Here is a 14293-nt window from a genome sequence, read left to right on the forward strand (position 1 = left end):
CAAGGTTTATCCATTTTTATTTTTTATAAAACAAGCTACAAATAGTTTCCCTCTCTCCTTCACAAAGGAAAACCACACAACACTGCCTACACACATGATCCTGTGGGAGACAAGATGCCTGGGGAGATCTCGAAGATCCAAACATCTACAGGTAGGCGCCGTCTCCACGTGCACATGCTTCCTCCAGGCCTGAAAGTGGGGCCAGGGTCTCATGCAAGGCCCACTCAGCTCCAGCAGGTTGCGTTCTCTCACTGGGGCTAACGGGAGAAGACTTCCTTCCCACCTTTCCACGTTGGGACGGGGCCACCAGTCATTCCTGAGACAACCTCTAGGACTGTCTCCAGGACAGCAGGGACCTCCTTTAGCCCAAGACCCCATCAGATCCTGTCCTGAGAAAGTTCCTCCCACAGGGACAGTGCTTGTGGTGCCAATGCCTTCCAGACCTGGAACGGGATACACTGTCTGCCAAGGTGGAGGTACTTATAGGGATGTTGGGTTGAAATACAAGATGAGGCCAGATTTGCAAGGGTGATCTGAGGAGGGCACCAGTCTAGGGCTACCCAACCTTCCTCACTGCCACCACAGCTGCTTATGGGAAGGGGCGCTAAGGGTCACTTGCTGCTCTGCCTGAAGGCCACACGAATAGGCACAGCACCTGGGCAGAGGGAGCTGCGCCTCGGACCAGAAGGCTGGGCAGCCCATCCTGGAATCCCGGGAAGACGCCTGTGATGCCTGTGGAAAGCTGGGCCAGGATTTCCCCGTAGCCGGGTTATCACCCCGGCCCTTCTGAGGGAGGCAGAATAGGACACCCAACATCAGTTTTACTTCTGGAATTAGCTTAAAGCCTGGAAGCCCATAAGAAAACTTGAAGGAACAGAAAGAACCTCAGTACTGGGTTTTTAAAAAGCCAACAAAACAACTTTAGTGTTACCAACAAGGTGACTGGCACCTCCCCCAACCCACCCACCCAGGCCTGTGACAGTCACTGGGACAACAGCAGGAGATGGAGGAGAGGAGAGGTCATACCCAATCTGCCCCTGGCACTGAGACAACCGCGTCTCTGGGAGCCTCACTGGTAGGTCTGCAGGGAGGTGAAGAGTTTCCCGTTGGTGCCGCATCCCTCAGTGTAGGCATTCTGTCCTGTCCCCTCCCCTGCTTAGATATTAAACACTTACTTTTTAAAAGGCCCTGCTGTGTGTCTTTTTCTTCTTTGCCTCCCCTCTTATGCTTTATACAGAGTAGATGCTAAGCATGGATGAAAACGTTTTGAGTGACGTAATGCCAATTCTTTGTGGATAATTTGCTCAGAAGGTCAGTAAGATACTGGTGTATCCACCAACGCTGGGCCCTCTGGGGATCTGGAGAGCAGGAACGTATGGACTCTGTGAGAGCCGGTACCTGTGTGGGCTATCCATGGGATCTGGGCAGTTTCCATCTCTCCTTAGCCCAACCTCCCTGGACAAGGCCCAGAGACAAGTGACTTGTCAATTTTGACAACTAATGGCATGGGGCAATATAGTCCTCCCACCAGAAGAGAACTCGTGGAGTCCGCAGTACGATTGCAGGACTCCCGTCTTTATACACAAAGGTCAGTCTCCAAACAGAAGTTTAGTAGGCCCAGGATAGAGTCCTGGGTTTTAGAAAGCTGGACTATGTGTCCAGAGCGCCCACCACCCCCAGCAGGGAGAGGAAGAGAAATAAACAAACAGCAATGCCAATGCCTGTACAAAAAAACTATACAATTTACATATATATTTATATACAGCATATAAATCTCTTTCTTCTCAGCCCCAACAACACCCTCCCCCACCCCCCCCAAAACCCCCTAAAAGTTGTCAGTAGCAGATCCAAAAACTTACAATAAGAGAGAGAATAAAGTCTTTCTTCCCTTTCCTTTTCCCACTGTGGTATTAGATATTGGTGTTTTAAAATGAAACCAAAAACAAAACACGCAAATAAGAGTTATTAAAAGTGCAAACATGGTGGGCACCACTTATGTTACATGGGATGTGGCCAGGCCATGGGCAGTGCTGAAGGTTAGGTGTCTGGTGGTCCATCCTGCCTCCCGGGACTCTCCACCTGCTCTTGGGCTTTCTGCTCCTTAGACGAGGCGTCCTACTGAGAGGAGGAAGGAGAATGCAAAACACAAAAACATTGTGAGAAATCCAACTATGTCCATCAATTTCCCCACAAGTGCAGCTTCTCCACCTGCTGTCAGCTCTGAGGCTAGGTGGGGCACAGGTCACCTGGACTTGCAGATGAGCATCTTTTACCAGCCTGTCCTTTGCCACTTTGAGGTACCACCATGGCAACCGAAATAAGTCTGGCATTGGAGAGAACGAGGCTTTGTCTAGGAAGTGTGGGTTGCAGGGCGTGCACTCTGTTCAAATCACACTACTCTCACACGCCAGCCTTTCAGCCTGGGGCTGGGGCGGAAACGGCAGGGGTTTGTTTACAGGTGGGGATGGCAGAATCCCCTGGGCACTGACCCAATATTTCTCCCGTGTCCTCAGCAAACAACTTGAAAATGGGAGCCTAAGTCACCTGGCCAATCCCTCCACCTCTGGCGAGCCCAGAAAGGGGCAACTTACTGAGCGGGTTCATGCCTGCTCGTTCTCCCCGGGGGAAACTGTACCAAGGCTACCATCTGCAACAAACCAGGAACATGTGACATTGAGTGGCCTTGACCCAGAGAACTGGCGCCTTCTCCCGTATCCTGGCTCCCTGTCCCCTCTGGCCCCCAGAATAAAGAGCAAACTTGGGAAAGAGCAAAGAGTTTGTTTGCTCTGCTTTTTGCTCTGTGGGTGTCTATGGCCCAGGTGAACTTATTACTGGCCAACGCCTTCACGCAAAGTCCCTTTCCCATAAGGCCTGGCTCCTGCTGGGCACCTCTTTGCAATCCCTCAGCTATCCACTGAGAAGGGCTCTGGTGCTGATGCACCTGGGCAGAACCGTCCCAGGTCTTGGTTCCCCAAGTCACAGAATGTCGGAGGTAGAAGGAATCCAGCAGTGGCTCGGAGCAGATGAGTGACTTACACAAAGTCCCAGGCTCATTCTGCTGACACCCACCTCTCCCCACGGGGGGCTGAGCCATTGTGGAAACTTCCATGCCTGCTCCAGCAGGACCTGGTCTCCTGTAGAGGAGCAGGGAGCTGGGGGCAAGCACATCAGAGCTGGGCCCGCCCTGAGATGCTTAGGGCCATGTGTACGCCCCTAAACCTCTCTGGATTGGTCTAGAACTTGGGAGCTAGAACCACAGCTGCACGGCTTCTGCTCTGCCTCCCTCACAGAATTGCCTTGAGGATCCACTGAATTCATGGAGGAGGAGAAAGGACTTTGAGGAGTGTACAGTGCTGCAGAACCCAAGCCCACCCACTGGTCATGTGAGCCACAGCTCCACATCCCCTGGGTTACGCCAATATTCCTTACAACTAGAGAAAGAGAGAGTGGACATGGGGTGGAGTGGACATGGGGTGGAGTGGGCGTGGGGTAGATATCGGGGTGGATAGCGGTTTATCCAATTTTACAGAGGAGGACACAAACTCTGAAAGAAGGTGACAGCCCCAAGGCAGGCAGGTTGGAAGTGGCAGAACCAGGCTGCTGACTTCAAATCCCACCTTTCCTCCGCTCCCTCCAGCAGCCGCTTCTCTCCTTGCTGAGCAGAAAAGTCAGCACATCTAAGAAGGAGGTGCACAGCACTCCTGCTCACCAGGCTGAGATGTGTGAAGCAAAATGGACAGCTAGCTGTAACCAGCTATTTTTCATAGAGGCTTATGTGCTAATCCTGTTACTTAAGTCCTATCAGTTAATCCTCAGAACGACTTTATTTGAGAGTGATACAGTTATCTCCATCTTAGGATGATGAACTGAGGCTTGGAGATATGAAGCAACCCACCCAGGATGGCACAGCTTCCAAGCGGCAAAGCGAATTCCAACCTAGCTAGCCACCTCCAGAATGATGCTCTGAGCAACCAGGGAGGATGAGGGAGAAGAAGCCTGAGCCCCAGGCAGGTGGCATCCTCAGACAAGGCAAAAGAAGAACTGATAGTTCTGAGAAAAGGAGGCACTAGACCCCACCCCACCTGCCTCACAGGGCTGTGACAATGATCCCAGTGAAGGTGCTTTATAAATTGGGAAAGTGAAGAAAGAGGCATGTTATCAGAGAATTCAGCTCTCAGCGAGGAGTCTGGTTGGTAAAATATCTGTGTTCAAGTGGAATTTCCAAAAATTCAGTCCCTTGGACCCAAAACTCTAGTGGTCCTCAAACTCTGCATCCTTCCCCCAGCCAGCTTCCGCCCTCACCTAGCATGCAAGCCCCTCACAGCCCACCAGAGGGCACCGCACAACACGGGATGGATGACCAACGCATAGGCTCTGCTCCCGGAGCCGCTGCACACCATCGACCACACGGGCTTTTCTGCCGCCCAACGGAGCAGAGGGATGGGGGGGGGGGGGCAGTTCTGACAGTCATGTCTTCACTCCCTGGACATGTTCCTCTATCGCAACCAATTTCTTTTGTGCCTTCACTATGTACCAGGTATCGTGCTAAGTTCTTCACACGCATTATCTGGTTACATCCTCACCAAATCGTTGTGGTAGGTACTATCATCTCCACTTTGCAAATGGGGAAACGGAGGCTTAGAGAGTTTAGGTAACTTGCCAAAGATTACAGATCCGGTAAGTGGCAGAGCTGGGATTAAAATCAAGCCAGGCCCATCTGACTTCAGGGCCTCTTACTCCAGCCGCAACTTGTGCGGGTCATGGTATCCCACACGGCTCCTGGGCCTGTCAGTAGTGGTCCATCATCCCACAGGCACTGCCTTCCTGGAAACTGGGCTTCCCAGCTCAGGTTGTTGGTGGCACCCTCATCCCCTGCAACACCTCTACTCCTGCCCACACTGCCCCCAGGCTGGTCTGCTCCCCCACTTCCCCAGACTCCCCCACTGGCCACTCCCTTGGCTTCACCAGGCAACCAAGACTGGCCTGCTAACACAAGGCGACATCTTCAAACACACTGGGGTCCTTCTCCTGGAGGGGACAGCAGTCTGGCCCAGGAATCCTAAGGCTGGACTAAGCTCCAGCAGTGGTGGTACCTCAAATGTACACTTGAGCAAATCGCTACCCCTCTCTGGGCTAACCTTGACTCCTAGACTGAAAAATTGACTAGAGGACCCACAGAGCCTTCTAGCTCTGGGCTGCATGGGTCCAGAGCAGCGTGTCCTGTGGTGTGTGTTGAAATGGAGAGTGGGGACACAGGAATCCTTTCTGCCTCTGCATAGGCGTTAAGTCTACTCAGCCTCCACTTCACCCCACCCCATTGATTAATCCTACATATCCTCTTCCTCTTATCTCAATGTTCTACTCTCCCTCACTCCATCACACACATACACACACATATGCAGACACATGCACATACACAGACATATACACAATGCATGCACACATATGTACAGACATACACACATAGCCATACTTAAAGACATAAGTGTAGACCTTGTACAAACAGACACAGACGTGCACACTCAGGCCTACCCACGGAGACATGCACAAACAGGCATGTGCATATACATGCAGAGACATGTCACAGACACGGGCTTTCTGGCCAGACTTTCAATCAGGCAGTGTGTTTAGGGGTGAACAGTAATTCCAAAGCTCTCTGGTCTCCACAGTCCTACCTTTGCAGTGGGGGGGTTCAAGAGGGTATATTGGGCCAAGAAGAATGACAGTTGCACTCCAAAGCACCCTAGGGGCCTCTGTGGGCAAAGCTATGAGAATAACTGAAACTAACACTTGTCCGCAGCTCAGTCTGGGTTGAGGAGGAACATCCAGGTGATCAGGGATCCCTAAATCTACATTTTACTTCACAGTGTTCTCTGGATGATTCTGTCAGTTCCTGTATGTCAGCTGGAAAGGCTTCAGAGGAAGGCTAGGAGGGGTCCCTGAGCTCAGTGAACGTGAGCTCACCACACTCAGCCATTGCTTGGTTTCTGTGTGCTGTGCAGATCAGAACTACCAGCCCAGGAAGGGGGCCGAAGGCAGGGTCAGTACAGAGCATCATCGCTCAGCCCAGGAGTGCCCCTGGTATATCTGGGGTCTTTTCCTAATATTGGCCATCTGCCTGTGCTCTGCGAAAGGACCACAAACTCCAAGTGTGTCAGAGCATAATGTCACTGGAAGGGGTAACCCCCTCATCCATTCATTCCTTCACTTATTCATTCATTTAACAAGGACTTAATGAACTACCAGGTGCCATGTACTGTGCTAGAGGTTAGGAATTGAGAGAGAGAATCCTTTTGGCTTCAAGGGGTAATCAGAAGAGTAAACTGCAACACAGTGTGGTAAGTGCTACTGAGAGAGGCAATCATCTTATGAAGAAGAATTGTAATATTGAACTTCTATTGAGTTATACTTCAATTTCTCAGGCACTATAGGAAATGCTTTCACTCACTGTCCATTTTATCAGCACAACAGTCCTACAAGATAGACTCTAGCATTATTCCCATTAAGCAGGTGAAGAAACTGAAATGCAGAATGGTTCAGTAATTTGTACTGAACTGAAATCCAAAATGCTCCAAAATCCAAAACCTTTTAAGTGCTGACATGATGTTCAAAGGAAATGCTCACTGGAGCATATCGTATTTCAAATTTTGTGGATTTGGGATGCTCAACCAGTAAGTGCAATGCAAATTTTACAAAATCTCAAAAAGTTCTAAACACTTCTGGTCCCAAGCATTTCGGATAAGGGACACTCAAGCCGCATGTGGTGAAAGAGCGAGACCGGGGCAGAGGCAGGGTTTGAACCATAACATTGCTGAGTCCTGGAGACTCAGAGTACTATGGGAACAGAGAAGCATCCATATCAGACAGCCATGCCCAGAGTAATAAAGTCACACACCAGTAAGCCTCAGAACCAAGGCCAGAAACCGGTCATGGAGAAGGTGGGTCCCAAGCCCTGGTTCCTATAGGAACCCATCCATTTCCCATGCTACTCTTTGGGTTTACACCGACAACTGAGGAACAAGGAAAATGCCTTTTTGTCTTCTGCTAAACTCTCTCCCTAGGAAATCTCAGCTTTTCCAAAGCTTCCATTTCAAATAAGTCAGCATCACCCAAATCTGCATCTTCAAACCCTTCACGGGCATTACAGAGTCACTCATCCTTCACGTGCATCCAACTCAATGTGTCCAAACCATACTTGGGCTCCCTCTACATCCCTCTACACCTAACCTGCTCTTCCTTCCATGTTGCCCATCTCAGTGAGCAGCCCTGCCTGCAGCTGAACAAACCTACCTCTGCCCCATAAACCAGCTTGATCAATCACCCACTTCTCTCCATCCCCCTTACCCTGCTGTGTTTTCATAACTTGGCCCTCCATCGCACTAGCCTGGACTGTGCCACGCCTCCTATTGGGTGACCCTGTCTTGTTCATTTCCAATCCATGTCCCACCCTGAAACCAGAATAATTTTTTAAGAAAAACTGATACTATCAATTCTCTGATTGAACCCCTTCAACAGCTTTCCACTATGCTTATAAAGTCTAAACTCTTTCACCTGAACTTAAAAACTCTCCAGCTTCACCTTGCCTCTTGTCACCATCCCTGCTCTTCCTATCACTGTTAAAATATTCACTTCGGTCACACAAACATCCTTCAGCTCATTGAAAACTGTTTCCTTGCCTCCAGAGCTTCACTCCTCGTTTGCCTTGGCTTAGAACACTCTTCCCACTCCTGACTTCTCTGCTTGGCCATCTCCTACTCATGTTTCCAGTAATGGGTTAGACCATGGGTTGGCAAATTTATCTGCAAGAGACTAGATAGTAAATATTTTAGGCTTTGTGGGCCATGTACAGTCCCTGTTATATATTCTTCTTTCAAAAAAAGTATAGCTCTTTACAAATGCAAAAATCATTCTTAGTTCACAGGCTGTACAAAAACAGGCCACAGACTAGATTGAGCATTTAGGCCATTGTTTGCTGAGCCCTGGTTTAGGCATTGCTTCCTTCACAAATTTTTCCAAGGCTGTCTGTCCCTTAGTGTCTTGGGTGCTCCTATATATGTTGCTACAATGCTCCGCACTTGCCCTGCTGTGACAGAGCTTATTAGTGTTCACTAGAATTCACACTGTCCTCTTCCTGGGTTCCCTTCCCTAGTGACCGAGTTCCGGCCAATGAATTATGAGCAGGAATGTGTGTCATTTCCAGGGCTGGCCCATACAACTCCCTCACATGCACCGCTTCACGTCTACTCCATCTGGTTGACTGAGGATGGAGATGATCCCCAGAGTAACCTCGGAAACCACATGATGAAGATGGCAGAGTCATTCTCAGCCTGGATGCCAGAGTGACTGCATAGAGCAATCCCTGCCCCACTCCTTCCCCTACACACACACACACACACACACACACACACACACACACTACAACCTGCGACTATGCTGAACTATTACATGGGAAAGAAAAATTTTCCATTGTGTCGGACAATGATGTATGGATCTACTTGTGACGGTAGCCTGGCCCACCCTAGCACACTCTCACAGCACTTAATCACACAATCACAGCTCATGTGAGTGCTTATTTAAGCCCTGTTTTCTGTGCAAGAATAGGGACCTTATCAGTCAATTCCGCCACTGTCTCAAACATCTAGCATGAAGCATAGCACACTCCCAGCAAATAATTGTTGAACAGATGAGTACCTGGGATCTCATTTATTAGAGAGCCCTTGGTCCCATGCCTGGGTGGAGGCAAGTATTGAAAGGCCAGGAGCACAGGGGAGAGCACTCACCTTCTTTGTTAACACCCAGGCAGCCCTTCAGCTCGGGCAGTGAAATGACCTTGTCTTTGTTCAGGTCACAGTAGTCGGTGAAACGCCGAGCACATTTCTTGGGCTTGGCTTTCTTCTTCACATAGCGCTTGAAGGGCTTCATCTCCCGCTTGTTAATGTCGTTGCTGCTATTGCTGTCCAGCTGGCTGAAATACCAGTGCACCACCCGCTCCTCCAGGGTGTGGCTGGGGTCGGGCTCTGAGAACCTGGGCCATGGACAAACACCCCCACCCCAGAGAACACCACTCAGGATCTTGCAGGAAGCATCAGCCCTGGTACGACTGCCCCCGAGAAAGTCAGGTAGAAATGGCTCCTCCAAGCCGAAGTCCACCCAGAGCGGCTCAGCCTGTGATGGTATCAAGCCATCCTCTCCGACTCAAATCCCAAGATTGGACCATTCTTTTCTCAGGGCTCCCCAAGTGGGTAATCCTTATTACACAAACATGCCTCACCTTCTGCCAAAGCCAAAAATGTTCTTGTACACAATGGGTGCTCAAGACAAATTGGCTTGATCTAATTCGCTGAATAAACCAGAGCTGGAATCCAAACTGTCCTTCCCCTTGCCTAGCACTCACTGCAGACCAGCTGCTCATCACACATAAACATGTGCCCTGGGGTGGATGTAACTGTAGGGAAGGTGCTGTGAGCACCCACTGTACACCCAGTGCCAGTCCAGGGCCTGGAGGGTGCACCCCTGGCCTCAGGTGGCTCACTGTCTCTAGCAGACAGAGCCAAAAAGGTGAAAATAGTCATGACGACTAAATGTGGGGTGTGAGGTTCATGGGAACCTCATGGTCCATCACTGCTGGACACCCCGTGCAGTGGGAACTGAGAGAAGAAAGCAACTGGGACAGACACAAACAAAAGTTCTAAAACTGGAAAAGCCTGGACCTCCTGGGGATGAGTCTCTCTAGCCGCAGGTTTTAGTCAGGGGGTCTGGGGTGGACCCAGGAAACCACATATTTACCAGCATCACCAGGTGATTCTGCTGAGAAACGCTGGACTGGAGTCACTAAGAACACTTCCTGGTGTCCAGATGCAGAGTCACAAGCATGTCTAACACAGCCCCTCATCAGGTTACAAGACCAACATCTACATCTACATGTGTAACTGCGTGCAATGGCCTTCCCATCTATGTTATTTACTCAGCTGTGTCCTATTTTCTCCCAAAAAGGAGTCAGGGTGATAACTACTATTTACAATTTTTAAAGCCAACAATGGGTCTATGATAGAGGGGCCTCTTGGGATCACTAACCAGGAGAATGGAACCCCATGAGCCCCATGGCTCCTGTTCCCAGGGTTTGGCACTGAGTGTATGTGATCTAGTGTATGTGGTCAGGTGCAGCTTTCCCTGGGGAAGGAGAATAAGGTTGAGGTTGGGAGTCCCACACATTCACATCCTCAGTGTGCAGGGCACTGGGACAGAGTGCATGACTACCAGAGGTCAAAAGACGGGCAGAGGGCTCACTGTTCCACACGGATCCTAGACCAGGGTCCAAGGCCTGTCTGCACATTCTGAAGCTGTTCCTGGTGGGAAAGCTATTCAAGGCACTTGTCATGCCACCCTCTCTTCTCTGGGGCTTGCTGAGCTTTCCAGAGGGGAGATAATCTCTGACCCCTCCCCTGTGAGCAAGCCAGCAAACTCCCTTCTCTTCCATCCCCCCAAGTAACCTCCAAGTTCAGCGAAAAAGAAGTTCCATTAAGGGGGGAGGGGGGGAGCCAATCATCCATCGCTGTTAGATGCCTATTCCTAATTAGGTGAATTTCAGTCTTGGGCAGGTACTCCGGGCATCCTGGACTGATTCCAGGAGGACGCAATTAGTGGATCTGCCAAGGGGACCTCATCCTGACAGGTTTAACTCAGAGAGTACCTGGCGGAAGGTGTGAGGGAGCCATGGAGAGCTGCCAGCTGCCTCTAACTCTTAGGAAATCTGCTTACTCTGTCATGGAAACCAGGCTCAGGAGGTCTTTGAAACAGGCATGAAGTTATTCACTGCAAAACTCAGATTTTGTTTCCGTCAGCATGCACGGTATTCTGGGGTTTTCCATCTTTCCCTATTTTACCTGCAATATTCACTCTTAAGATGGCCCCTGCAGTGTATACCAGTTGCAAAGGCAGAAAATTCTGTTGAAATGCTGTTGGTGCAGGTAGGGGAGTGATCTGCCTGTCTCTGCCTTTCCCCAAATAGCAGGGAGGACCCAGGCTGCGGGGGAGAGACAGAAGGCCCCTAAGAAAGGAACTCGGTTCTCTCAGGCAATGGGGGAGGTAGTCAGGGACCTTCCCGCTCAGCCCTCGCCAGAGTTCCAAGGCAAAGGCAGCTCTTCCTCTAACCTTTAGGCTCAGTATAGCGTAATGTCTACCTAGAGGCTGGAATAATAAAGCCTCAGTCACTGAGACGGGAAGGGATGAGGTCATCCCACCCAGAGGCCCTGCCAGGGGAGGCACACTCCCTCCAACACGTGTTTCTGGGGCTCCCGCCTGTCCAGCTTTCAGCAACTCCACTGATAGAGCTCTGCCACCCTCCTTTGCACTGTTTTGCAGCAAGAAGCAGTTCTTCTTCTGACTTTACAACCTCCAAGAGTTTCCTTACATGCCTAAGAGTGACCATCATCTGGCTCCTGCCCCTTTCCCTGCCTTTCTTCTGATTTTCCCTTCTTGACATCTCCTTGCCAGAAGAACAACATTTTGACTCTCTTCACTCCCACCAAGACCTCCCAGTGCAGGGCAGCCACAACTTCTGATTGCTGTCCCCCACCCCGCCTGGCTCCCAGCCAGGGTGGAGATGTGCAGCGTTCACTTCCTCAGGAGAGATCCTCTGAGCCCCTCCAAGGAGTGCCTCTGGGCTCCGTCTAACACTGCCATGACCCACAGCCTGCCCTGTGAGGCCCAAGGGTCCTGCTGCCTTCCTCCCTCCTTCCCAGCTAGCATGATACTCTCTGCTTCTGAACTCCTTTGGCTGCCAAAACAACCCCCAAACTCCCAAGTAAGACAGCCCTACCTCTACCTGTAAGCTGGGTAGCCCTAGGGTCATCTTTGGCTGCCAAACAACCCCCAAACTCCCAAGTAAGACAGCCCTACCTCTACCTGTAAGCTGGGTAGCCCTAGGGTCATCTTTGGAATCCAACACTTTGGCCAGGCCAAACTCCAAGTACATTAAGAGCAGAAATTTTCAGCTTTGAGTCCATGAGGGATTGTGAACCCTCTGAGAGCCTACACAAAAATATGAGCTCTCTCTCTAGAGAAACGGACATACACAGAGAAGTCTGCAGATTTTAGATTAATGGACTCCCTAAATCCCATTCAAAGTCCATGGATTCAGGTTAAAAAAAAAAAAAAAAAAAAGACAACAAACAAAACCCTTGATCTAGAGGAATGGAGGCTCTAGCCATGGCCCAAGAAGAAGATGCTTAAAGAAGATGGAGTGAGACAAAAGACAGCAGCTGGAGGGGTTTGGGGATAGTTTCCCTACTTCCAACAAAACTATTGAAGGCAATGGATTTAAAAACTCTGTAAATCAAGTTTCTGACCTGGCAACAGCCTTAAGTCACAGATGAGGTTGACAGCAGGTACCCACTATGCTTTGTACAAGCTCTTAGCTAAGACTGAGATCCAGCAGGAGTACTAACATAGCAGTAAGTGTGTGCAAAAGAAGATCCAAGAGGCCTCCGTTAACTGAACAGAACCTGAGATTTTTCCTGGGGGAGTGCTGGATAGACATGGAGCAGGGAGGCCTCCCCCAGAGCTTCAGGAATCTCTCAAGCAGTCTTTGCTGGAGACTTTCCATCACAGTTAGACCCCCTCAACCACAAAGCCATAGCCCAAGAAAGCCCAAAGCCTTGCCCCTTCCCCTCCCAGCTCCAGGCTTACACTGGCCTCAGGCTCCCAACCTGTCTCACATGAGCACACATATATTCCTGGAGGTTAGGACTGCTGGACTCAAAGCTGCTCATCAGGCAAAGGCTGAGGGAGCAAGGGCTCCGCAGGATCAGTGTAACAGCACTCACTTGTCCACACTGCAGACTTCTCCACAGTAAAGTTCTACTTCTACTAAAAGGGCTCACTGGGTAGGTGAAATATCCAAGTTTCCTTGGATACGGTATGAAGAGACACACCCAAATGATACCAAATTCCAGATTTTAGAAGAATATGGTTCAGACAACATGAGCCAGACAATGCTAGTGTCTGCCCTACCTCTGGGCTGTTTTTGTGGCTGTCCAGTTGACTTCTGCCTCCAGGATGAGGAAACCCACTAGAGCCAAGTTCCTCCCCAAACTGGCCCCACGGAGCCTTCTCCCAGTTTCAGAGGTGACATAGGCCACCCTTCTCCCACAGCACTTTCAGTTTTGCTTCTGCAGCCTCAGCCTCGCCAGGCCTTGGCTGCAACGCACAGCTGGAGAGCCAGCTCTGCTTACCACAAGGAAACCTGCTTTGGCCAAGATCTCGGGCCCAGTTCTGCTGTCCTAAGCAGTTTTAGAGAAGGTAAGGCGGGACTGCCTGGAGGCACTAGCCAAGCCAAGCAGACCAACTGAGCCCCGTCTGGAGTTGGGTCCAGGCCCCGCCAGCTGTGCGGGTGCGGCTGGGAAATGCCAAGTCAGCCACATTCCAGCCTCTTCCTTGCAAAGCCATCAACGGGCAACCACACTGGGCAGGAAGGAGGAAGCCACAGTACGGTCTCCCCTCGGGGGACCACGTGAAGGGCCAAGAGGCTCACACAGCCCTTTCCACCTCCCCTCAAAGTTGACTTTCCCTAGGGGAGGGTGGAGCCAGGAGAGGGTTCCCCTGCTCTAGAAGACTCTGCCGGCTGAGATCTCAGAAATCTTCCTTTGGGACTGATAAATGCTAATGGGTGCCGTGGGAAGGCTGATCTAATGGGAGCACTGCCTCCTGGAGCCCCGGCCAGAGGGGCCAAAGGGATAACTCACTCACCCAGAAAACATTCACCGTGAGGGACTATCATCCATTGATATTTGCAAGGCACCCCCTCCCATGCACCTGCCATAGAATTTTCGCAGACACCCCATTCTACTCTGCCTATTTTTAGATATTTGTGGCACTGCTTTTTGCTACTAAATCAGGCCAGAAAAGGGAGTAGATGCCTCCCACTCTTCCACTCCCCACATCTAGCAAGTCTTGAAATCCTACTGATTTCTTTATAAAAGCTTCAGCAAATAATCCTTTTCCCACGGTCCATGCCCTCATCACCTTTCACGTTGGCACTTGCTATCATCTTCCTGCCTACCTTGCTCCCCTCCAATCCCGCTTCCGTAGTGCCATCAGGATGACTCTGCAAAAATGTCCACCTAACCCTGCAGCTCCCTTCTGCCCTGCATCTTGAATCCCAGGGCCTGGCACCAGCTGGGCTCTGCCCAGCTCTGCAGCCTCATCTCCCCAACCCGACTCCCAAACGTAAACCATACTACTTCTTACAATTCCCTCCACACTCCCTACCCTGTTCAATGTTCACACCTCACTA

General features: G+C 50.5%; 1 protein-coding gene across 4 annotated transcripts in view; it reads right to left on the bottom strand.

Annotated features, from left to right (window-relative positions):
* SMOC1 (SPARC related modular calcium binding 1) overlaps positions 1 to 14293 on the bottom strand; it is a 150451-nt gene continuing 136158 nt past the window's right edge. For 2 of the 4 annotated variants that reach the window (XM_011949658.1, XM_011949657.1), the window contains exon 11: positions 8692 to 9025. In XM_011949658.1, the coding sequence (XP_011805048.1) occupies positions 8707 to 9025 (319 nt within the window). In that variant the 3' untranslated portion in view covers positions 8692 to 8706. Of the gene's footprint in view, positions 2119 to 8691; positions 9026 to 14293 lie in introns of those variants that run through there. The other 2 variants (XM_011949660.1, XM_011949659.1) reach the window with 2 other exon arrangements.

Source organism: Colobus angolensis, unplaced genomic scaffold (genome assembly GCF_000951035.1).
Source record: "Colobus angolensis palliatus isolate OR3802 unplaced genomic scaffold, Cang.pa_1.0 Scaffold3, whole genome shotgun sequence".
Classification (NCBI taxonomy): Eukaryota; Metazoa; Chordata; class Mammalia; order Primates; family Cercopithecidae; genus Colobus; species Colobus angolensis.